The 24,472-nt window shown below is 42.0% G+C and overlaps 2 protein-coding genes across 3 annotated transcripts; both read left to right on the forward strand.

Moving 5' to 3' along the window:
• The first annotated feature begins 1,833 nt into the window (after positions 1-1,833).
• On the forward strand, positions 1,834-15,347 carry emp2 (epithelial membrane protein 2). The gene is made up of 5 exons (XM_079176979.1): positions 1,834-1,939; positions 11,023-11,222; positions 11,313-11,421; positions 11,511-11,651; positions 12,457-15,347. The coding sequence occupies exons 2-5, from the start codon at positions 11,145-11,147 to the stop codon at positions 12,624-12,626; spliced, it is 498 nt and encodes a 165-aa protein (XP_079033105.1). The 5' UTR covers positions 1,834-1,939; positions 11,023-11,144; the 3' UTR covers positions 12,627-15,347.
• Positions 15,348-16,774: 1,427 nt separating this feature from the next.
• atf7ip2 (activating transcription factor 7 interacting protein 2) lies at positions 16,775-23,411 on the forward strand. 2 transcript variants are annotated; one of them, XM_079177119.1, is made up of 14 exons: positions 16,775-16,801; positions 17,176-17,242; positions 17,795-18,010; positions 19,041-19,113; positions 19,315-19,446; positions 19,983-20,051; positions 20,337-20,371; positions 20,486-20,526; positions 20,597-20,643; positions 20,913-20,958; positions 21,244-21,323; positions 21,521-21,661; positions 21,750-21,937; positions 22,779-23,411. In XM_079177119.1, exons 3-14 carry the CDS (start codon positions 17,811-17,813, stop codon positions 22,984-22,986), a joined length of 1,260 nt encoding a protein of 419 aa, XP_079033245.1. In that variant the 5' UTR covers positions 16,775-16,801; positions 17,176-17,242; positions 17,795-17,810; the 3' UTR covers positions 22,987-23,411. The 2 variants fall into 2 exon arrangements, with proteins under 2 accessions (XP_079033245.1, XP_079033244.1); XM_079177118.1 differs by lacking the exon at positions 16,775-16,801 and having other exon boundaries at positions 16,983-17,242.
• The last annotated feature ends 1,061 nt before the right edge of the window (positions 23,412-24,472 follow it).

Consider the following 24,472-nt stretch of genomic DNA (forward strand, 5'->3'; position numbering starts at 1 on the left):
GACAAACAAAGAACCTGACGTCCTGAGCTCACAATGTGGACTTGATCAGGTATCGAACGGATCACAGCAGACCTTTGCACGTTGGATGATTGTTGAGGTTTCAGTCAAGTGTTGATATTTCAGTTATCAGTCATGCGCAGATGGAGAGTCTCGATGGGAGAGTTGTTTGTTGACTCAGCCTAGAGTCAGATATGCCTTTAGAGATAGGTGTGACATTGAATAAACACAGGCCTTTCACACATTCAGCTGGAAATTAATACAAGTTGACTATTCTTGGCCTAGCACAGTGACTTAGTCTCGTTGTTACCGGGGTGGCAGGTTTTTTCCCTTTGGACAGAGACAGACTAGCCGTTTTCCCTGTTTGTAGTCTTTGTGCTAAGCTAAGCGAAGCTAAGCTAAGCTAACCAGTTGCTGGCTGTAGCCTCATATTTACCAAACATACATGAGAGTGGTGTCAATCTTTTTGTCTGACTCTTGGCAAGAAAGCCAAACAAATTCAACAAGCCAAACTATTCCTCAAACAAACAACTTAACAAACATAGAGCTAAGTCAAAACCACCTGAATCGCACAAAAGATACAAAACCGTGACAAAAGAGGTAAAATGATGGGGCAGAAAGCATGAGGGTTGGGGTCGTTGGAACTCCGATCACTCCGATGTTCTTGTGAATAAGAACGACAGCAGAAAATGACGTGAAAGAAATGACGTGCAACAGCTGGTGGTGCTTGACGGGGAGAGGGCAGAGGTCAGAACTTTGACTGCAGAGAATCAGGGGGAAGGAAACAAAAGACAGAAAATCTCTTTTTCCAATATGTTAGTTGATTGCTCTAGACTTTTCACGCATGCTTTTTGTTGTACGCCTCTAAGCGTGTGGAATCTAATAGGTGATGTCTCACATTTGGGGCAGCAGTTGAGAAGAAGAACTGTTTTTATTATAATGAGCTGTGATAGCCAGCCATAGAAAAGAGTGAAATCTAGAGAAACACAAACTTTAAGAGCGGAGAATCCAAACTGACCTCTCAGTGCTGCCCATTCTGTTCTAGGCGTCGCGGTGCAGAAACACCACAACAATAAAAAAAAGTATTCCCAGCTGATAAAAAAAAAGAAGCAAATGAAGAAGTCAAGGGTTATACAAATACAGGACAATTACTACTCTTCTTGGATCTGTAATACCAATGAAAATGTGGAAAAAGTGGAATATAGCCTGTTTATAAAATCATGACAAGTATGTTTAAAACCTCATATTCATTGTTCCTTTTCACTTCTCCATTTCTCTTTTATCCATGCGTCCCCTCTTGGTCCTTTTCACCATTCTTTCCAACCATTCATGATTTTTTATCCCATTTCATTCTCTTAATTTCCTTTCGTCCGACCTCGGCGGTTTGTTTTCTTGTCTCCTGCTCAGTCTGTCTGCCATGTGAGGAAACGCAGACTTTTAAACTTCCTCTCTGACCGCCATCATTATTTTTTTATAGCTATACTTTTCCCGCCGAGGCCTAAACTGCTGTCACCAATCCGTTCATGTGTCAAACACACACATGCACACACACACACACACACACACACACACACACACACATGCAAACGCACACACACGCACACACACAAACACACGCACACACACAAACACATGCACACACAAACGCACACACACACATCTCCCATTATATTAAATCCCAAACCACACCCAGCTCCAGCCCTCGAGCCCTCCCTCGCGCGCTCACGACAGCCCGTCCAGAGAACGTGCGCATAGAACAAACTTTTTTTGGGGGGAGACTACTAGCTCCAGCTCCAGCTGCCGTTTCGTCACGTTTGGAGGCTTTTTTTTTTCCTGCATTTTTTTTCTCCCAATTTATTGTTCCCTGATTTCCCTTTTAACATTGAGACCCAGTCACATCTGGAACTCCGCACTCTTTGCTTCCTTCTCGGACCAAAACCCGGTGAGTAAACTGAGTATTCTTAGTTTGCATATTGTTTGAATGCTGCTCGGGAACCTTCTCTACGGGATGTGGCCGCGATACGCCTCTTTAATATACCAATTACACTATTAAAGTGTCTTCTGGTGAGTTTTAGCCCAACTGTCCTTATTTACTGCTGTGGACTATTTAACCTCAAATATTTCTAAAATAATTGGTGCGATATTTTCAGGCTATTTTAAAACTCAGAGCAGGTGTATTTAGTTTCATCACAGATTAGTTTTAAGGAGTCTTTGTTACCCTTATTTTACACAGATCGTGGCTCCAGGTCTCAGACATTGGAAGTGAAAGGGGCGTTGTCAGCCATCAATGTGCGTGTGCGGGTCTGAGTGCTGTGAATGAACAGCGTGTGTTTCGAGGGAAGATAAACTGCTATTTGTTTCACAGGAAACAGGAAATGTGCGCGCGTGTGTCTCACAGGTACTTTAAGTGTGTCTGCTGTGGACTAATAGACGTTAGACGTTAGAAGCTTGCACATATAACACCACGTTACTATTGCACCGTGAACTTGGGCGTATAACCATGTCACCTTGAAATCAGTGTGTTTTGATAGTGTTTGAATTGTATTAAAGAGTATACAGTGTAGCCTAAGTGTGTTATAGAACTGAACAGAATCAGATGATCATAATCTGTCCAGGTCCCTTGTAAGTGCATTATTGCACCATGATACCGCTGCGTTGCTGATTTGCATCTAACTTTTGCATCTAACTTTTGCTGAGGCAGGTGATTACTGTAGGATTCACCCATCAGGGTGGCGCCCTCTTGTGGTTGAACTCGGTCCAGGGTTTTTTTCATGGTCAGAGGAGATTCTTTTCATACTGGGCTGCAGAAGTGGAGAATCCTCATCAGGCAATGTTTGCATGTCTGAGGAAATCTCTGCCATCGTGGCAATGATCTGGAGATTCAATGTCACATGAAGTGTGACGGCATATCTATAATATGCAACAATCTATTAGAAACGAATTCCCCCTGTTGACATGCAGTTATGAGTTGTCATTTGGACACCTTGAAGTTATGAAACAAAAATAAATACTTGATCAAATATAACTGAAGAATGAATGGAAAGCCAGTCTTAATTATACCCCCATCTTTAGTTTATTGAGCCCCACAGACACCAAACATACACATGTGTGAAGTACTGTGTTAGACAACCACAAACAAACTGAATGAATGGCAGTTAAAACGTGCAGCATGTAATGTGGTAGCTTCCCCCCCCCCCCCCCCCGTCTCGTGGCAGACTTAATGGCCTGTGACTGAAGTTTGATCCATGCAGTGGCCAAAAGTAATCTGAAGTAGCGTAGTATTTGGACGGCGCTGCGCCCCCTTTGTGCTGCGCCTTCCTTTGCTCTCACTCGTTTAGGACGTGATGCGACGCGAGGCCCGGACACTTCAAAGGCAGAGTGTCCGTGTTAATTTAAAAAGTATTCTCAGTCCCATTGAACGCAGCAGGAAGAGAGAGAGGTGTGGGATATTTGATAGGAGGCGGATTAGTCAGGGGGGGTGTGAGGTTTTTAAAAAGGCGCTGACAGATGAAAACTATCTGGGAACAAGTGTGAAGTGACTGAGAGTAGAGTAGAAGGAAAGGGGAAGAGAATGGGGGGATAAAGGAGGATGGATGTCTCTTTTTTTACCAGGTGTTCCCAGCTTCTCTCTGCCATGTGGGAGTCATTACTCACCGCTGCCACTTTAGGAATGTGTGTGAAAACATACACACACACACACACACACACACACACACACACACACACACACACACACACACACACACACACACACACACACACACACACACACACACACACACACAGACACCTAACAAACCATGTTGGTGTCCAACTTGAAAGAATTCCTGCATCAGAGGGAAGTCTTTTTAAAGTTTAAACCCAGCAGGAAAACCGTTGTGTGTTGGTGTGTGCGCATTTTTCATTTAGTTAAGTTGCTGATTCCTGAAGGTGGCATGTCGTGTACACGCACACACACACACACACACACACACACACACACACACACACACACACACACACACACACACACACGCACACGCACGCACACCGTACTGCTTTCCAACAAATATTCATTGTGCAGAAAACGATTCTCCAAAAAAAGCCAGTGTTTTATAACTTGATATGAATAATTCAGAGGGACTGACAGATTATGAGTCATAAGAAAATATCACAGGAATGTCAAGTTATTAGGCTTGTGTTGTCAGTAATAAAACAGTCCCATGACCGTTATGAATAAATTCAGTTTTGAAACCACAGTGTTGTTGTCTATTTGCGCTGTGAATGCATCATTTGTTTGCACTTTATAATCAATTTTCCAAATGCTGAATTTCTAATTAAAATCGACCTTTAGCGAGGACGATCTCTTTATTTAGAGTGTGGCTATGAGAAAGAAAGTGACAGCGTTGCATTAGAATGTCAATGTCCTGATAAAATAATGTTATTTCCTCTTCTCTCACTGGGTGGGATTTCAGGATGAAGAACCTAATGTTTGGTTTTCAGCTCCAGCCAAACATTACACGCTAACTGTTAGCAATGTAGCACGTGGTGAATCATAAACACGAGTTTGTGACACTGTTAGCACAGCTTATCGTGAGGACGGCAAAGTCTGAAAGACTTATGCTGGAGCAGATAAGACCTTATTTCAGTTACCTAAACTAAAACTCAATCAAGAAACGTAACGACTTCAAGACGAGCAAACTGGAAGTGCAACATTCCTCACTTATTTCCAGGTTTTTAGGACTCATCCCTGCAGCTCTCTACTGGGACGCAGCCACTATGGCTTATCCTCTGGTGACACCCGCAAGCCAAACTGTCAAATATTTGGCTTCCTTGTGGTAAAGACGTGCAAATAGCAAAGTGGTCTCGACCCCGTTCATTCAGTTTTGCACTTTGCTTCACAAAGCTGCCATTGTTTCAGGGCGCTCGGGCGGGCAGTCCTTGTTTTTAAAAGGCTCCTGTAAATCTATAATGTAAAGGATTATAGCTGTCGCACTGGGCAATCTGGTTATAATTATAATTCTGTACTTTGCTCCACTGCCACTTGGACGACTCCTCATGCATCTTAAAACTCCTCCTGTGGCCCACAGCGGCCCACTGCTCCTAAATGCTTAGCGTGAGGTCAAATGTCATGTAAGTACCAACATATATATATGACAATAGTATAAAGTTTAAGGTTTAAACCAAACTGTGAATGTGCAGCTGAGCGTGTGGGTCTACAGGTTTTTGTGTGCTCTTCCCAAACAACGCTCTGTTTGGTCACTGGCTTCACTCCAGGGAAGATGTGCCTTTTGTGTTTTCTCTAAAAATAAGCCTTCGCTTGGCTATTGTTGCTGTGTACACACACACACACACACACACACACACACACACACACACACACACGGTTGTTATCGCATTTTAGACTCTGTAAGGCCATGTCTGGGGGGAAACAAAAAGCAAAAATAAACACGAGGTTTCATTCTTGACTTTTTTTTTGAGAAACTGCGTCTCAACTCCAGGTGCACTTGCAGGCCTTTTTCCAGAGCTTTTGACCGCACCTCACCGCCATCATCAGCGGATGGTGTGCGTTTGTGTTGGCTCAGTGTCAACGCACAACACACTTAAAAGCTACTGAGCAAGTGATCCGTCTAGAAGATCGGACACTCTTCTGGGCCGTTACTCCAAATTGTTGCTTTTATTATTGTTCCCTACAGAACAGTTTGTTCCTAACACAGATGATCTATATTCTATCAACCTGCTTGCAAAGACACAAGAATGCTTCGACTCGACCTATAAAAGAATATGAACTTTTTTTTAGATTTTTCCCCCCCAACTGTTTTGACCTCATGGAATGAAATACAAAGCGAGGTGTCAGTTAAAAATGTTGCGTTAGTTTAAACCGGAGCGATGAACATATTATAAGGGCTCATGAAAAACGAGGCACTCGAGACTAAGTATCCCCTGGTAGTGAATCCCAAGACTTGCGGGTTTGGAGAAGGAAATGTTGCATATTCAGTCTCAACTGTACGACCTCATAAGGGGCCAGAGGGCTCCTCTGGAAGCCTTCGTTGCCTTTCCTCTTCCCCAATCAGTTTTTCCATCGCTAGAGAGAGAGAGAGAGAGAGAGAGGGACAGTGAGAGAGACGGGGGAGTGAGATTCAGAGGCCCAGTTAAGTCTGTGGCTTTGTGTTTTATGAAAAGAGTTTAAAAAAAAAAAAAGACATTAAAAGTCAGCATTTTCCACCAGGCAAGGGAACCGGTCGACACACACACACACACACACACACACACACACACACACACACACACACACACACACACACACACACACACACACACACACACACACACACACACACACACACACACACACACACACACACACTTGCACCGAGTCCCCCAGCCTCCTATTATAAGGCTGAGTGGAGAGGAGGAATGGCAGCCGGATTGTCCGTGTGCGTGTCAGTCGAGGTGGCTGGAGTCTGACAGAATCCATCACGTGATTACACAAAGCTGCAGTACCGTTATCTTCTTTTCTGTTTTGTTACGTATTTTTGTATCCACTCAGCCGTGTGATGGAGTTCGTGAAAGTGAAGCAAAAAGGACAACTGTGACATCAGGAACAAACACAACGCAGGATAACATGCTCACAGTGACACGACGAGGTGTAAAAGAGTTCGGCTTAGTAAAGCAGGAAAACACAAGCCTGAAGTTAGCAGGTTGCTTTCCTGAGTGATGGATGGAGATTATCTCTTCCTGGGACGAGTTAGTCACTTTGTGGTGCCGATTGACACGCCACAGCTGAGCGAAGTACGCCTCAGTGTGTGCACACGTCTATTGTGTATCAGATAAGGCGTGAAATATCTGTGTTGTACATACCAGACTAGCTTTGCTAATGTACAAAGCATGCACGTGGATAAGTGCTCCGTGCTTGTGTGTGTGTGTGTGTGTGTGTGTGTGTGTGTGTGTGTGTGTGTGTGTGTGTGTGTGTGTGTGTGTGTGTGTTCAGCTGTTGTCTCAGTACTTTCACACTTTACTATCAGCGCTGAATGAAACCTCTGCAAGGCAACACCCGGGGAATACAGGGCTCTACATTTAGGTTAACGTTTGTGTGTTTGTTTTGTGTGTGTGTGTGCGTGTGTGTGTGTTTGTTTGTGTTGTGTATGTGTGTGTGTGTGTGTGTGTGTGTGTGTGTGTGTGTTTTATGTCAGCCAAAAAATGAGCGAACGAGTGTATCACTATTACGGACAAGTTTTCAGTTGTTCGCTTTATTTTCATCTTTGGTGGTGTAAGAGAGAAATGACAAGTATAGAGAGCAATACATCTGCTTAATTGTAGTTTTGGGATAATTACTCTTGTATATGATCATTACAAGCCCTGTTCCCATAAACTTATTTTGATGCACATTTTTGAAGTATCGCATTTAGGAAATCTGTATGGAAACGACAAGATCCCATGGAAATCCTGTGTAGAAGAAGAGTTGATGGAAATGCCTTTGCCGGATAAATTCTGACGTAGCGAACATTTAACATGACCGATCAGCAGTTTCCACGATTGGCATCTTCCCCGATATATTTATACTCTCTTCCTCTCCACACAGCATGAAATGAAGAACATGAAAGAACAATTAAGACAAATTAATGCAACTTGTTTTGTGTCCGGTTTGCAACCTCCGTACTCTGTTTACTGGCCCATTACAGCCTCCAGCGCCAACTTCTGAGCAAACTATGCTTTTACATAACGCTGAGCTCCTCTCGCTCCAAACCAGCTGATGCTAAGACAATTAATAATTAGAATTTATTTTATGGTCATTTTAAAAGCATGCTTAAAGTTTGCTTGACTTGGAAACACAGCAGTTTGGACCATCAAATCAGTATATAGCTGTATACATCATTTACACAGTCTGCTCGGTCAGTCGTCACCAGGCTTCTATGTCTGTGGTTTACAAAGTTTGAATTAACTTTAATTATCTGAACTGTGTCAGAGGCTCTCTCATTTTCGGGATTGCCTTGGCAGGCTATACATTTGTGGTTTTGTGTGGTTTTGTGTGGTTTATGTGTGTTTACGCTCTTGTTTTTGTTTTTCTCGTTTCCCTCCACTTCCCTCCAATGGGGTTCCCTTCCTCCTCTTGCTGTCTCCTCCCTCCCTTCCTCCCTCACTCCTCCCTTCATCTTCTCCCCACTCAGACGAGAAAGCAGCTGCAGATGGAATCAGATCCAGCTGTGTGTGTGTGTGTGTGTGTGTGTGTGTGAATGTGTGTGTGTGTGTGTGAGTAGGAGATTACTTGTTGCTCCAAAGAATGTTCCTGCAGATTAGACTTAAATACCAGAGAGATGCTTTGCAACGGATGTCGTAAATTGAATTGTTGGTCTTTACCTTGGCTCGTCTGTCTTTCCAACTCCGTCCCCTCCATTCTTCTTCTTCTCACTCTGCAGTGTCATCGTTCTTTAAAGTCAAAGCTAATCTCTGATTGGCCACCCTGGAGACACAGTGATGAGGACTTGTTATAACGGGCCAATCTTCTGGGAATTTGCAGAGCTCCAAAAGTCAGTTCTCCAACAAGCCGTTGCCAGTTCCTAAAAATAAAGCTGTGTCACATTTCCATCCAGTGTGACACAGCTTTATTTTTCTATCGTCCCAGAAATTACTACAATAAACAATATTAATGTCATTTTAAGACCATTTTATGCCTCTGATATAATGATAATATAATAGCATAATAAACACACTTTCAATGATCAAAGAGCTTTTAATGCTTTAGAACATTTAGACATGGGAACGTGATGTTTAAAAAAATATATATTCCAAATAAATAAAACCACACGATCAAAACACAGTCGTTGTAAAATTGTACATCGTGAACGCTTAAAACATATTTCATCCACATCGAACGCAGGTTTACAGATGCTGCTCAACTTCAGCTCCACTTCTCTGATATCCATATTTGTCCTCATTTCAGCTGCAAATTAAAGTTTGTGTTGCAGGTTCTTGTCTACACTTCAGTGTTATGATCAGCTCAGCTTCTCCTTCATGCCTCCGTACCGGTGACAGCCGTGACCGGAAGCGTTGTGTTTTCCGGTTGTCCGTCCGTCCGTGCGTGCGACCCGTTCTCGTGAACGGTATATCACGGGAACACCTTGAGCTAATCTCTTCAAATTTGATACAAACATCCAATTGGACTCATCCCAGGATGAACTGATTATAATTTGGAGTTCAAAGGTCACTTTGCCCACACAAGATACGTTTTGATCATAACTCAATAATTGATTTGCTGACAATTCCCCCCCCATCCTCTCCCAACTTAGACCTTATATCCTCTGGTACACCCCGCGGCCACATGCACACACACAAAACCTGTGGCCTGCTTCCTGTCAGCGGGGACAGGCTGTTTTTACTGCGACTCCATTTTGGCAGAGAGAGCTAATTCCTCTGCTGTCTGGCTTTTTTTGTGTGTGTGTGTGTGTGTGTGTGTGTGTGTGTGTGTGTGTGCACTCACATGCTTTTAAACATGTTTGTGTCTCTGCCTGCTGCAGCTTCTGAACGTCGTTGGTGGGAGTTTGGGTTCTTTATGTGCATTATCCTCACAGGGTGGTTAGTGTGAGTTTGATGTGTACAGCGTACGGGGAGAAGACTGGAAGCGTGGTAGAGATGAAGTCTTTACTGCGTTTATATGAACTTGTAAAGCAGCCATGAAAGCGGTGCTGGAAACGTTTTGTCGGAAAAAATAAATATATTCTAGACTTCAGAATCTTGTTTTGTGTGTTTATGAATGTTAAACAGAAGGATGCTGACAACGCATTTTACATGCTGAGAAAAGCTTTTTCCTGGACAAACAAACTAGTGGGTTTCTGGATATATTTTTTAAGGGACTTTCATGCCAATTCATCATAGTACAACAACACAAAAGCGACACAAAAATACTGGATATCCCTACGGAAAGAGTAACATTAGCCGTTATTGTCAGTTTATTACTTGTTTCTCAACACAGTTCAGAAACAGAAAAGTGGACAAACAAAATCAAGGCCTCAGTAGATGATCATATCTTAAGCGGAGGCACACACACACACACACACACACACACACACACACACGCCTGTTATGACTGTCAACAGTGTTGTCTGAAGCCATACGTTCCTGAACCCTCTGTGTTTTAATGCTACAACTACCAAGGTCAAGCTGCAAAAACCAAAGGAATAAGCATTAGACCCAGCACTCTGGGTTTGGTTCATACACAGTGACCCTTGACCTCTTGTGCATCATTTTTCACATCGCTTGGATGAAATTGCATGCTAATGCTGCTACGCTAACATAGCAGCATTACATCCTGGTCTACGCTGACAGAGCACAGACTGCCCATTTCAAGATGTAAACAGTCAGCTCCCCGTTTCCATCAACAAGTCACAGTCAGGATTAAGGCCTTTCAATCACTGCAGAGTAAACACTACGCTCCCACACACTGGGCTCACACTCTCAAACACACACACACTTAGTTTGGCATAGAAACGCAACATACACGTTCTCACATCTCAGCAGGAGTTTCTGTAATTTGAGGGAAGGCGTCGAGACGACAGATAATATAATGTTTCATTAACCCTGCATCACAGTTGTTTATGCTATTTCCTTCTCTCAGTTCCTTTCCTTCTCTCAGTTCCTTTCCTTCTCTATACAATAATGAAGACTGCATATACAGTATGCTTCAGATATCTATTTTTATATTATATTATTATATTAGGGTCACAAATAATCTGTCTAAAGAAAGATTCACTTATTACTTTTATTTTTCTTATCTTACCCTTCTAAGATAAATCAAAACTCAACTTAATAAAACAGCACACATGTAGTTATTTTTCCTTTAGTATCATTTACTTAAAGTGAATCCAGAAAAGTCAAATTGGTAAATATGAATATGCTGTCGGTATCTGTACAGGATGTGGTGATATACCGGTGAGAGGAACCTCTGCAATAGTCTTATCTGTGTGTTTGATGCTGAGGACACACATGGGATTCATCTTTCCTGTATTTGTTTGTGTTATTAAAGTATTACATATATGTCGCTCCCAACAGATCCCTTTCATGTGAAGGACCTCGATCAGTCCCCTGACTATCAGCCTGCAAACCAGCGTAAACACACAAGCGTTGCACATTGACAGCCGCAGAAGCAACCTGTGAGATATTCAAGGGCAGCCATGTTGATCATCTTAGCCTTCATCCTCCTCTTCCACGTGGCCGCGGCCATCCTCCTCTTTGTTGCAACCATTCACAACGTGAGTACCAACCCAAGAATGTTCACGCAACGCAGCACGGGACATGTCCGTCATTTTAACCCGTCTACGTGTTTCCCTCCCCCGCTGCAGGCCTGGTGGGTGGTGTCGCCCGCGGGACGCGACGTGATCTACGCCGACCTGTGGTACTCCTGTAACTCCACCTGCTATCCTGTGGAGAACAGCCACACTGTTGATGCAGGTGAGACGGAGTGTAGCTATGTAGAGTGCGTAGTACTGTAAGTGTTCGCATTTGTGTCTGTAACAACCTTCTGTCTCCCGTCTCCTCAGCCTTTCTGCAGACCGTCCAGGCTACTATGATTCTGGCCACCATTTTATGTTGTGTCAGCTTCTTCGTCTTCATCCTTCAACTCTTTAAGCTCCAACAGGGAGAAAGATTTGTTTTCACTGCTGTTATCGAGCTGCTGGCCTGTGAGTAACACACACACACACACACACACACACACACACACACACACACACACGTAACTTTTCAATGCAGCTTTTGTGAATGTTGTTTCCAGTGCAGTGTGGTTGTTGTGGTAAGATTCATGGCCAGACATTTCTGAGGTTGGATAACCTACAATGTGATATTTTAGCCTGTGACTTGAGAGCATCGCGGGGCTCGGGATGATACTTCAAACTTCACAATTCAAGATTGGCCAAAAAGTCCCCAAACTCGGGAACGTCTTTTCTTTTTAAATGAAGTCTACTTGAGTTGTATTCACACTTGATGTGCATTTATTTTTAGATCAGGATCAAGTTGATTTCCAGCCCGAGTGTTGGGTAAACCCTTTAAACTTTAACTTTCCACACATTGATGGAAAGACAGCATACTCTCATTGTCTTGGTATCCAGTTTTTTGACTGACCAAAAGACTTGAAATGGAACATATTGTTCACTTTATTGACGTCAACTACGTCTCTCTCAAAGCTCTCAATAGGACAGCCCTCTCAAACTGGAGCTGACTGTTAAACCGAGTCTGCGTCACCTTTGGACAGAGACAGGCTAGTCGTTTCCCCCTGCTTCCAGTCTTTGTGCTAAGCTAAGCTAACCGTCTGCTGGCTGTAGCCTTTATATTTAACCGGCGGATTAGAGAGTGGCATCAATGTGATCATCTGTGTCAAACTATTCCTTTAAGTGGCACCAGACTGGCTGCGATATTTCAGAGTTGGAAATGAAATTCCTTCCTCGGCTATCGAGTAGTAATTTCCATCCTCCTCTCTCCTCCTCTCAGCTCTGTGTGTTATGATCGCGGCGTCCGTCTACACGGCTCAGAACAAGAGCTTCCATGTGGCGAGTCTCCAGGAGGGCTCCTACGGCTCCTCCTACATCCTGGCCTGGATCAGCTTCCCCATGACTCTCATCAGCGGCCTCATGTACCTGGTGCTCAGGAAGCGCAAATAGATGGTGATGGGCTCGACGCACGGGCACGCAGATATAAAAGAAATATAAACAGGAACACTTGGACACATGCATAAAGACGTACACTTCTCCTCAACAAACATGCATGCACACATTCTCTCTGGTATCCCTTAGATTTATAATAACATATGAGAAAAGGACTAATCCACAGTCATTTCAGTCCAGGCAATTCACCAATAAAGCGTTCTTTTCCACCTCACACACACCTTTCTCCCTCCCGATGGTATATTGTTCTCACTGAATGTGGCAAAGAAAACCCAGTGTGTTCCTTTTGACAGGCTGTATTATACACTTTTTGCCTCAGAAACACTGCTCACAGTCGACTGGATTGACCCACTGTGGGTTGGCTGGTCTTTGTTTTTGCATGACAGCCGCTAAAACATGGAAACATGAAACATTTGAGTTGAATCACCGTGATTCACATTTGATCTGTAGTTTATAAAGTGTGATCTGTAGTTTTTTTCAAGTTGAATTAAAATCTACTCGATGCAAATGCAGATCAGCCTCGTTGCGTTCCCCCGTCGCTCACTGCTCTGCATAGAAAAGGCCCCTGAGGCTCCTTGCTGCGTTTAGTGAGAACATGCCGTCACTATCCTCTTCCTACTGTTCCCCTACCTTGCTTCCTATCAACTCCATTCAGAGGAGCCTGTCTGAAGATATTTGATCGCGACGGATAAAAGTTGAAGACGAGTGGGAAAATGTGTCTCACTGGAACGCAGCCCCTGGACTTCCCAAAGGGTCCGTGCTGTCTTTGTGAATCTACAGTCAACGGAATTTATTTTGTACATATTTGCTGTGTATGTATAGTTCAAGTAATTGTCAAAATTGCTTATTTCTAAGACTGAAATACTAAAACTATATATATATATGAAAAAGAAAGGAAAAAAAAATAGAAAATCTTCTCTTGCTGATTTGTTTTTAATGGTGAAAAAGGAACCAATGATGTGCTGTGATATTCGGGATTTCAAATGACAACATAACATGCAAACTTGAAAATATGAATGGACATTTCTTTGTTATCATGTTTTTCTTCACTGAGAAAAAGACTAAAGCTATTTATCGTTTGAAACCACTGTTGTGTATTTTAGCCTCGTGTGACTGAGGATGTATGAAGTAACTAAGTCTTTCCACATTTTCTTCCCTTTTTGGCCGTGCTTCCGTTTCATTTGGTAAACATTACTGAAACATCTGGAACACCCGATGCACATGTGTGCTCTGGCATTTTACAACAATAAATGTGTAACTGTACTGTACCTGCCACAGATTCCCAGAATTACTTCTAATTCTAGTGATACTATTTGATCCACTGTGGAGACGCTTTTCCTCCTTCTTGGTGTTGGTTTGGGTGTCAAACAGTAAACTGAGACCAATTGATGCATGCAGCTTGGACTTTAATTGTTTAAACTGGGTTGTTTTGTGATATCGGGCCACATTTCGACCACACATTTGGAGTCTGGTGGTAACTTACCATCTCACCAATGCTAACGACACAGGGAAGAGAAATGGAAGTGAAGATTTTGCTCTCAAGATGATACTTGAAAATGATCAAAAGAACATATTGGAGACCAAGATTGTGACGTTTGTTTATAGGTTTTTATGAAGTTGTCATCTTAAGAGTGTTTTGCTAATTAATAAGCCTCCTGTTTGCATGCAAGTGTTTGTCTTTCAGCAGATACCTGTTTAACCTACATTGAGACGAAAAGGAAGCTGATGCAGTAAAATAGGCTGAAGATTTGTTGTTTTTTTTTAGGTGAAATATGGTTTATTAGAGGTCATTTAAAGTTTGTACCTGTTTAGTTTAGCTTTGGTGATTATAAAACAAATCTACATTTAGAATACTTCTGTGTGAACCCTGTTGCAGATATTAAACAGAAACCACAGCTATCGCCTCTAAGAGTTGAGTTATCGAAGCCCTTATGATTTGGAAATGTTTTGTTTTAGGATCGTGATCATGATTCTGTAGTATTTTCCTGTAGTTTTATATCAATGTAGATGTTCTGTATCTTAGTCAATGTAGATCTATACAAGCACCCTCAGTGACAAATGAGCATGTGAGCTGTTGAAGCCCAAACTGTATTTATGGGGAATCTTTTTTATTTTGTTTATTTCTTTCTTTGCAGTTTCAATATTTCTAATGCTGAGTGAAGTATTAATTCAACATTGATTGAGTCATGTTGCTTTATTATGGAGACATGTTAAAATGGTCAATGTTTGAAGAACTTAAACTAAACAACAGTTTCTTTTCTTGCATAGAATTCATCCAAAAATGTTCATTTTGTTAGTTTTAACATCGGTTAAATGGGAGTGTGTCTGCTTTGCTTTAACTATTTTAGGCAAATTATTTAACAACATGCAATTAATGTTGACATCTGTTGTAACATCTGTCCAACTCATGGATTCAAGTGTCATCAAACTAAAATGTTTGTCTGTTACTGACACCCAGTGGACCGATAGAAAGCTACACACTGTTCAGTTGGTAGTTTTATGGCTTCCGGCTCTGGAGTAGACTGCTACAAGCTCCTGTCAATCACTCCTGAAAAGAATGAACTTGATTCTGCTGCTCTAATCTCAGAACAACATACTGGGCAAACTTCCAACAGATTCAGGACCAAAGACTCATCTCCAACTGCGAGAATATAAAGGTGCTTTTTTCCCCCCTGTTGAATCCTGTTGATCCATCAGATAGATCTCAATAAATGTATTTTACGATGAATAAATTCTCTTTGTGTGTGACATATCTGTCATTGAGTCAAGTATCCATCCATACTCATTACACATAGTGCCTGCTTGCTATTTTCCACCACCTCCACCTCCACCTGCTTGCAGAAAGATCAATATTTCGCTCTCTTGCATGCTGCAGTGCAAGATTTTCTATATCTTTATATTCAAAAGAGAAAAAATAATCTGGCGGAAGGAATAGTCATCCATGGCAATTACACTGTATGTAGTGCGATTAAATTGCTACAGTAATGAGGAATTTGACTATTTATTTACTATTTATGCCACCCATGATCCCTGAACAAGTCAAACTCTGAAGTTTGACTTGTATTAGTTTGTTTCTGCACTGTACTTTTGCTCTGGTTCTTGTTCTAGTTTCTGCTCTTAGATGCTTGTTTAACAAAGGAGATGCACTTATGTCTTCTGGTGACTGTAGTTATCTTGAATACCTATGTTGAATACACTTATTGTAAGTCGCTTTGGATAAAAGTGTCTGCTAAATGACTGTAATGTAATGTAATGTTTATATTTTTTATCATGTCACTGTTTTGAAATGTTGTGAAAGTATCCAGTGATGTGCCAAGTGTGGAAAAAGAATTATATAATAGTACCGAGTGAGTCCTATAATACTGAATAATGAAACAAGAAACATTGAGGAAAGAAGTTTATCTTTAAAGTATTTATTCTCTGGCCAGAGAAGGCTTTCATCGTCATACAGACTGCAGCAAAATCAGCAAAGAATCCACTTTCTGAGATGCATCTCAGCACACAGGGTGGGGGAACATCAGGTATTTACATTAACACAATTGATCAGCAGTTTGAAGCTCCCCATTGACACCTCCATCTGTCTTTATTGCTCTTGAATGCCCCTGGGAACATTCTTAAACTGCACCCCTATTGAGTTACCCCCTCTTATCAAAGCAAAGGCCCGGGATACCCCATATGGTCCTGTTACCACTCAATCATATGTCACATATATAGTTTTGTTAATGAGTAAGGCACATACACCAAGTCACAGTAGAAATGTACTCGCACAGGGAGAATATTCTATCACACAAGATATTCGGAATAGCCTATAATATTAAAAATATATACACACACACACACACACACACACACACACACACACACACACACACACACACACACACACACTCACACACACACACACACACACACTTGACAAACATTTTGCTGTCAAAAAAACTTATTTTAATTTTACACAGCTACACACACAGTATGATCGTAAAGATACGTGTCAGGAAGACTATTTCCATATATTTGCTTAGTTTCAGAGCAGACGTTGCTTTTCTTTAATCGAATTTCTCAATATGTTCTCAACATATTTTGAAGACGACGCCTTTATTCTGAAAAAACTGAGCCGGAAGTGTTTCATGATTCGTTGGGCGGAAGTTACCCGTTAGCTAAAGCTCGAGCAGGTAAAGTTAACATGTTTTAACAGACACAGCAGTTAGACGTTTTTACCTTGTTGCATTTTAAATCTTTTGAACGTAGCAGCTGTTTGGTAGCTGTCTTGTACGCTCTTTGCTAAATAGAGGAATATTTCGCTAAAGCTTCAGCTAATTTACAGTTTAGCTAGCTAACCCAGTATCTTAGACTATCGAAACAAAAGAGCCACTAATCAATATCATTAATTCTGCAACGAGTTATGCTGTTAACATCAATACCGAGTAAAATATGAAAGTGAATTGATTTATAATTAGTTATCCTGCAAAGAAAACAGTGTATTATTGTTGTTTGCATGATACATTTGCTCTTTTATCTAACCTCTGTGTCTCTGTTGCTATTGCAGATATAAAGCCTGGTAGACTCCTTGATCGATACGTCACAGTAGATACTCATATGATGCAGGACTGAAGGTGAGTTGTTCATTTCCTTCACACATTGTAACTCAAGTTAGTCAAGCCTCCAGTCTCTCTATGGCCTTTTGTTTACATTTTAATAATAGCACACAGTGTTATTCTCCATGTTGTGTGTGTGTGTGTGCATGTTGATATGCAGTTTGTTTTGTAGAAATGTATATTTGTAAAACTAAAATCCCAATGCAGAGAATACATTTTATACGTAATTGCTTCCTTTCTTTTGGTAAACACATATCTGTTCAGTAGCGGGCTGTGTTACAAGATGAAAACAGTGTGTGTGCCATGATATTGCTATTGTTGGCAACATATTGTACACTATTTACACTGCGTCACATCATAGAGAGCTCTGAAACAAAGAGTTCAATAATGTAGTGAAACAAAAGCAACGACTGTGTCAGCCCCCCCAACCTCACCTTTTACAATCCCTATCTTAACAAAACTGTGTGTATATTTTGTCAATCATATTTTACGTAGTCGTATCTTATGCATATTCATTTTATGTTCTCTGTAATATTGTAAAACTAAACTATGCAGCTTTTGTCTCGACAGTACACCGCTGTAGAATATGGCAGACCGCTCAGGCTCAAAACGACCAGCTCTGAAGAAGGGAAGGCCTCCCACCAAAGGCAAGAGCCGCAAACAAAGCACTCCGAAGCAAAAAGAGACCCGCGTGAACATTGGATCGGCCTTTAATAGGTGGCGTGACCTGAAAAAATCAAATGGATTGACAACTGATGCAGAGGTGGCCCTGAGTCTGCTGGATATGTGAGTTAACGTCCGATAGCTTCATGTTTGCAGAACCGCTGCATGCGTGTTTATTGCATGCCGGCTGCCCCTCGGCGGCTGATTTTCGTTAGGTTAGCAGGACCGGTCATAAAAGAAGGCTCTGAGGGGATGGATGCTGTGATCCTCCTGAAAGTATTGTGAAGCTCTGTGCTGGCAGGGGAGAAAGTGTGTGTTGTGGATTGCGTCTGTCTCCACCTTTCCCCGGGTCAATAGAGGAAGCTAGCTACCGCAAGAACCGTAGGGGAACCGATGACCATTGTTGATGATAAATCACAGCCTATAGAAATTGCATTGTTCTGCCCCCTGGTTGATCCAGTCCTTACATTGTTACACAAAAAACCCTATAGTCTCAGTAAAGCCCTCTATACTCTACAAACCATATTTAATAAATATGCACTTTCCCCTGTGTGTAAGCCACAAACCAGTTTTTACTTTTTTACATTACAGAGGAATCTAACCGAGACACACTGTTTGTTTTTATGCTTTTCTTGCAGTGTTTTGAAAGTAATTTAGTTGTTAATTTAAGTTGCTTGTAGACCCGACAGCTGTTTGAGAGAGGAAATGTCGGTTTGGGAGCATGTAGTGAGACAGTCGAGTGTTTAAAGAGGTAGACCATCCAGCACATTCAAATCCACAATGTACTCTGTTACCAGCTTTGCTTTCTTGCACACATTGAACTCTTCCTCATTGTTCTTTTTTTTTTTTTACTGCGTCTAATGTTTGTTGCTTCAGCACATTTTTCTTCTGGTCGGTGCTTGTACAACTCAACGCTAGCGCTGGAAATCTTCCTCAAAACCATCCCGACAGCGATCAATGAATCCATTACGATCCTGTCCAGTCACTGTCTCCGGCCTGAATGCATTGATTGGCCGGCCTACCTGCCTGGGGGACCGTTGGAGAAAGAGTTGGCAACACTGCGCTGGGTTTTTCCCGTTGGATAGTTTTTAAGATCTAGCTCACTCTTGCTCGTGAATATTGACATTGTGTTTGTCTGAATGTCTGCATGCAGAACGAAGAGGCCGCCCCCCAGCCCAGCTTCCCCTGCGGCCCCCGCTAAGAAGATGAAATTCTCCCAATTGGAAGTAAGAGACCCTATTTTATGATTAATAAATGTATACTTTTTCCTGTGCATGGTTACTTTGCAAATGCATTTACTGTATTATATAATCTGCAGTTACATTCAGTAACGCTCTTCCATAATGCTTGTGTGTGTGTGTGTGTGTGTGTGTGTGTGTGTGTGTGTGTGTGTGTGTGTGTGTGTGTTTTATTTTGTCTGTCCGCAGGTGGAGACGCTGATCGAGCAGGAGGTTCACACCGCGGTGCAAAAGAAAGAAACCAAGCTGGAGGGTTTAATAGAAACTATTCAACAGCTGGATCGTGCTGTCGACTATGAAAGCTCCATCCAGAAGCTGGAGGTCGGTGGTCGTAGTGTGCTACACGTGTTAAACTGATCCCGCAGGGACTTTACGCGGTTTCACCCACAAATCAACACCTTTATGGGAGTTTGGGATCGCCAGAGTTAGGCAGTGGGGGACTAATGCATGTATTTCTTCTTGTATATGCACATCTGACATTCCTTCTTTTTCTCTCCTCCATACCTAATTATTTCATTCCTTCATTTCTTCAAGCTGTTTTACAATCCGTCTCTTCTCTTCCCTCTTCGTCTCTAAATTTGACAGCTGCTGGTAAATCCTTTAAGCATCCAATCTTCTGCTGTCTCAATCTGTTGTTCATCGTTACCCATTACATTAAAACCCCTTGAACTGGACACAGGTGCTTACATCACAACATTCACCTTTTTATGCACATTTTTGTTATTCTGTAATTTCTTTCCTCTTTAAAGTAAAAGAGCCACACATGAATATCTTGTGCGTACGTCTCAAAGCCACGTTGGTGACAAAGAAGATCTTTAACCCAATAAATCTTGACAGAACATTCCTCTCTCCCTCAGGCTCGAATTAACACGGTAACCAAGCGAGCAGAAGCAGCGATTGCCTTCATGACGGAGGAACAGAAAAAGGTTTGATGCAGACAAACACACACACACACACACACACGCATTAATGCAGTCGATGCATGTTTATGGACTGACGTGCATGTTCAGCGTCAAAGACGTTTTTCACTCGTGCGTTTACATTTTTTCGGAGATTTGCTCAAACACAATATATCAATTGTTTTGTCTGGTAACTGAAAGTAGAACATACGATAGATACACTCCATAATAATGCTCAGTTTGAGATGCAAACACTGTTTGTGTGAGCATAACGAATGTGTTAACAATCTCTCAATAATATCTGCCTTTCAGAGCCCTCTGCCATCTCTTGTTAAAGTAAAGAGCAGGTATGTAGAACCAGGTTCAGGCGGATCGGTGCGGTGTGATGCTTCAGAAGGCCCTGATGGGAATTATTACCTTTTGGTTTTTATTTGCGTTTGATTGGATGTCCAACTCTGCAGGGAACACTCTGAGGATGAAACCCTGGAGACCGCGACACAGAGTAAGTGTGCGCTAAAGAGTATTTGCATTTGTGTATTTGAGTATTCATTATATGCATTTTTATTTTTCAGCTGACATGGAGAGCATGGACGAGAGCGGAGAGGTCTTTCAAATGATGGTGAATATGCAGTTCTTTATCTTTGACTAATCGGCTAAATAAATCTTTAAAATGTCTGTTTAATCAGCACAAAACTATTTTCACAAAGGTCTGTTTGTTGTAGTTTGGACAACAGTTATTTAGCAGAGTTGAGGCTTTTATGTATTTTTTTTAGTGTACAGAGAGAACATTGGTTCCTTGGCTCTGAAAGTTGTGGCTTGAACTGTTCTGAGTTAACTGGCAATGTGGTGTCAACATTGAGGTTAAGTTGATCGATCTTTTCTGTCCAGGAAAACACAAAAGAGGCCCTAAAGAAGATGCAGGCTGATAATGAAGGTAATATATATATATATATATATATATATATATATATATATAGATACACACACACACACACACACACAGTGGATGTTTGAATAGCTCAAGTTTAAACGACGTAATGTAGCTTCTGGTGACATGATGCCGCCTTGCAGTGAGAAAAAGGGACACGATAAGCTGTTCTAATGACCCAAATTAAATAATATGAGTCAGTGAGTACATGAATTAATAACCACATGCTTCTTTTCCACTCTTCCCCGTCCCTTCCTCTGTTACTTGTCATTGCACATAATCCATGTTAAGCTTTGAAGGGTGCCATAACAGATTTAAGTGATGAGCTGCCTCCTCCGGTTCTAACCCCTTATGGTTCTCCAGAGGGTAAGGTAGGGTGTTTGTATTATTGATATTCTTCCTTTTCAAAACATTCCACGCATAAATATGTTGTATGTGTCGCTAATGTCAATTTGCAGTTTTGTATAAAACCCCACATCCCCGTTTCTTTTTGGCTTTATTTTCATTGTTGATGTGTAATTTTGTGTTTTGCCTTCGTTTACCGACGCTGTTGCGTCGTGTGTTGCAGAAACTTAAAGTAAAGAAAGTGCCAAAATATAAGCAGGAAATACAGAACAATGTCAAGGAGCTCAAGCAGTGTGAGGAACCGAAGGCTGGGCCGATGAAAGTGCAATGTCTCAACACTCCCAAGCACGCAAACTCAGAGCGGGTAATGCTCACGCTGACCCACGTTTGTAATTCACTTGACTGTTTGCTACTCTCATTAACCTCCACTTCCTCCCTTTTTGACCCCCAAGGACAAGCCCCTGTATCCCCCTCTTCCCTCCAACGCCTTCCCCTCCACCCTGAGCATGGAAGCGGCCAAGTACAACATCCCCCAGCGTCAACTAGTCAAACTGGCTCTCATCAGGAGACCCCCGAGCCTCTCTGTGCTCTGGAAAGCGGAAGCGGAAGAAAAATCGAAGACACCCATGGCTAGTTACAGGTGAGAACTAGCAGAGGGTGAGACATTCTGGGCTCAGTAGGCAGCTTTCAGCCCTGCTACTCACTGGATAAAATCACCTTTACACAGTAGTGTAGTTATTTACCGTTGAAGGGACTGCCTCTTTCACAGTGTTTGTCCCATTCCAATGGCTCCTCCAAATGGACATGCATCAACACATCGACGTCTTCAGATGTCTTGTTTTGTCCGACCAAAAGTCCAAAACCCAGACGTCTTTAGTTCAGGACTATATCGGGCAAAGGAAGCAAATTAAGATGCTTAAACTCGAGAATTTGAACCATTTTAAGTTACTGAAATGGTTAATCAATCATCAAAAGCATTGCAGGTTATTTTTGTGTCGATCGATTAATTGATGTATGGACTAATCGTTTTAGTTCTAGTAGAGTTGCATGATTTTCGATGGCGATATCTGATCTTAATTCAATTTTTTTGGGAGTGTGCCACACCAAGGCCATGTGGTCAAATCATTTATTTAAAATGTGAACACTGACTGATTTCAACAGTCCATTGAGTGCAAACTGTTAAACCACCACTAGATGGCAGGAGCGTGCTTTACAACAACAGAGTGAGTTTCCTCACCTGCCGAAATCACCCAAATCCTGTTCCTGTCCCAGTCAAATGTATTTGTTTATGACGCCTGTGAATATCTCCTCATTCGCTTGTTTCCATTGACTTTTGATTTTGAATCAAAATCGCGAAGCCGTACTCCCTCTCAACCAGGTTGATTACACGAATGCTATCTCCCATCTGTCTGAGGAATGTACAGGAAGCAGAGTTAACTCTGCTCATTCTGGTGTTTTCTCTCTCTCTGTCCATGCTGCAGCGTCTTCATGACCACGGAGAAGGTTAAGGGTGGCAACGTCTTCCCAGATTGGACCATTTGTGAGGTGGACGCCCACGAGCCGCCCATGTGTATGGTGATCAGCAAGTACAAGGCCGGGCGCAAGATTTGTGTCGCTGTGGTGGGCAAAGACACGTTTGGCCGGTACGGACCTTACAGTGAAGTTGTGACCGTGTCCATACCTGACTAGTCGGGACGACGTCTGGTCAAAGGGAGAGACGACACGAGCGATTCACCCGCTTTCCACATGAACCTCCGTTTACAAGTGCCTTGAGGTTGATAAAGTGGAGAGCGGCCGCGAGGATACAGATGTTTTATTTTTTTTTGGGGGGGGGGGGGTTGTTTTTGAAACGTCCAGCGATGTTTACAGATCGGAAAGCACTGTAAATATCCATGTTCAGGGCTTCTTTCTCTGGTTGGTTGTGTGGCAGATGTTGGTTCAGCTATAAATAAACAAGTTTATTGTGTGTTTCACTTTGAAACAATTTTTAAAGGTCAAAGTTTTTGTCATGTATACTTTTTTTTAATTTTTTTTACGAGCCATTAAAGTTGAAAGTGTTTGAATGTATGCTCTGTATGATCATTTTTGGTTGTTTATAAAGTGAAAATCTCATAACATTTGAACGGTTTCTTGCTTCTTTCTGTTTCATATAATGAATCAAATTCTTCTGGTCAGACTAAAGCATACGTGTTATTATCTCACGGAGGATTGCTTTAACAATAAATGCTATTTGAATTAAGTTTTAGACGCATTTGGTGCACTTTGTCATCGACAACCTGATGTGTGATAAATATGGCGATGCGAGTGTTTACAACGTAACCTCATAGTCTGTGGCGCGTTTTGTTGGTTGTCACATATTTCACGACTCTCACCCAACGTGCAGCGTATTGATCGTAAATGTAAAAGCTTATATTTATGCTGGAATTCGACTCTAATCGGATGCAGCCTTTGAACCAAGGATTTGTGATTTGTGACTCTTCACTGTAACAATAATGGAAGTAGGCTTGAATTAGAAATTGGCAAAGAGCTGTTGATCAGCCAACCAGCAGCAGACAGAGGGAGTTGTCCAGTTAAATACAGCTGAGGCTGATGAAGCGGTTTTCTTTCAGGGTAACACCACAGCCTTTCCTCTGCGACGCTCCACGGCAAACATTGCAGTGCTTTTATTTCACATACTGAGCTCTGATTGTGCTCTTAGTTGCCTCTCCAGATGTTTCCCTTTCCCCCGCTTGATAGAGCTCTACTTTCTTGCCAGCTGGCAGCAGTCAACAGTCTCCTCGCTCCACGGCGAGGTCTCACATTCGGTACGTGTAAGCGAAGAAGACAGGACACAATCCCTATCGGTCACAACAGAGGCTGGGAATACTCAGTCAAAATTGGAGAGACTCATGGGCTCGACCTTAAAGGGCCAGTTCTCCCAAATCACACATAGTGGTATCAAGCCTGAGGGGATTAGCATCCAGTCGGCGTATGAATCCAGATCAGAAGTTGGAGTCGATGTAAAGTTGATTGACAGTGTGTCCTGAGCTGATACTTTGAGCTAAAACAATGTCAAATGAAGTAATTTCACATGAATGTATTTCTCTTTGTGTGTGCATAATCTTTCAAATTGTGTGTGCATTTGTATACTTCTCATTGTTTTTGATTCCTTTTTTTATTTTTCTCTAAAGTCAGG

This window comes from Pholis gunnellus, assembly GCF_910591455.1.
Source record: "Pholis gunnellus genome assembly, chromosome: 17".
NCBI lineage: Eukaryota > Metazoa > Chordata > Actinopteri > Perciformes > Pholidae > Pholis > Pholis gunnellus.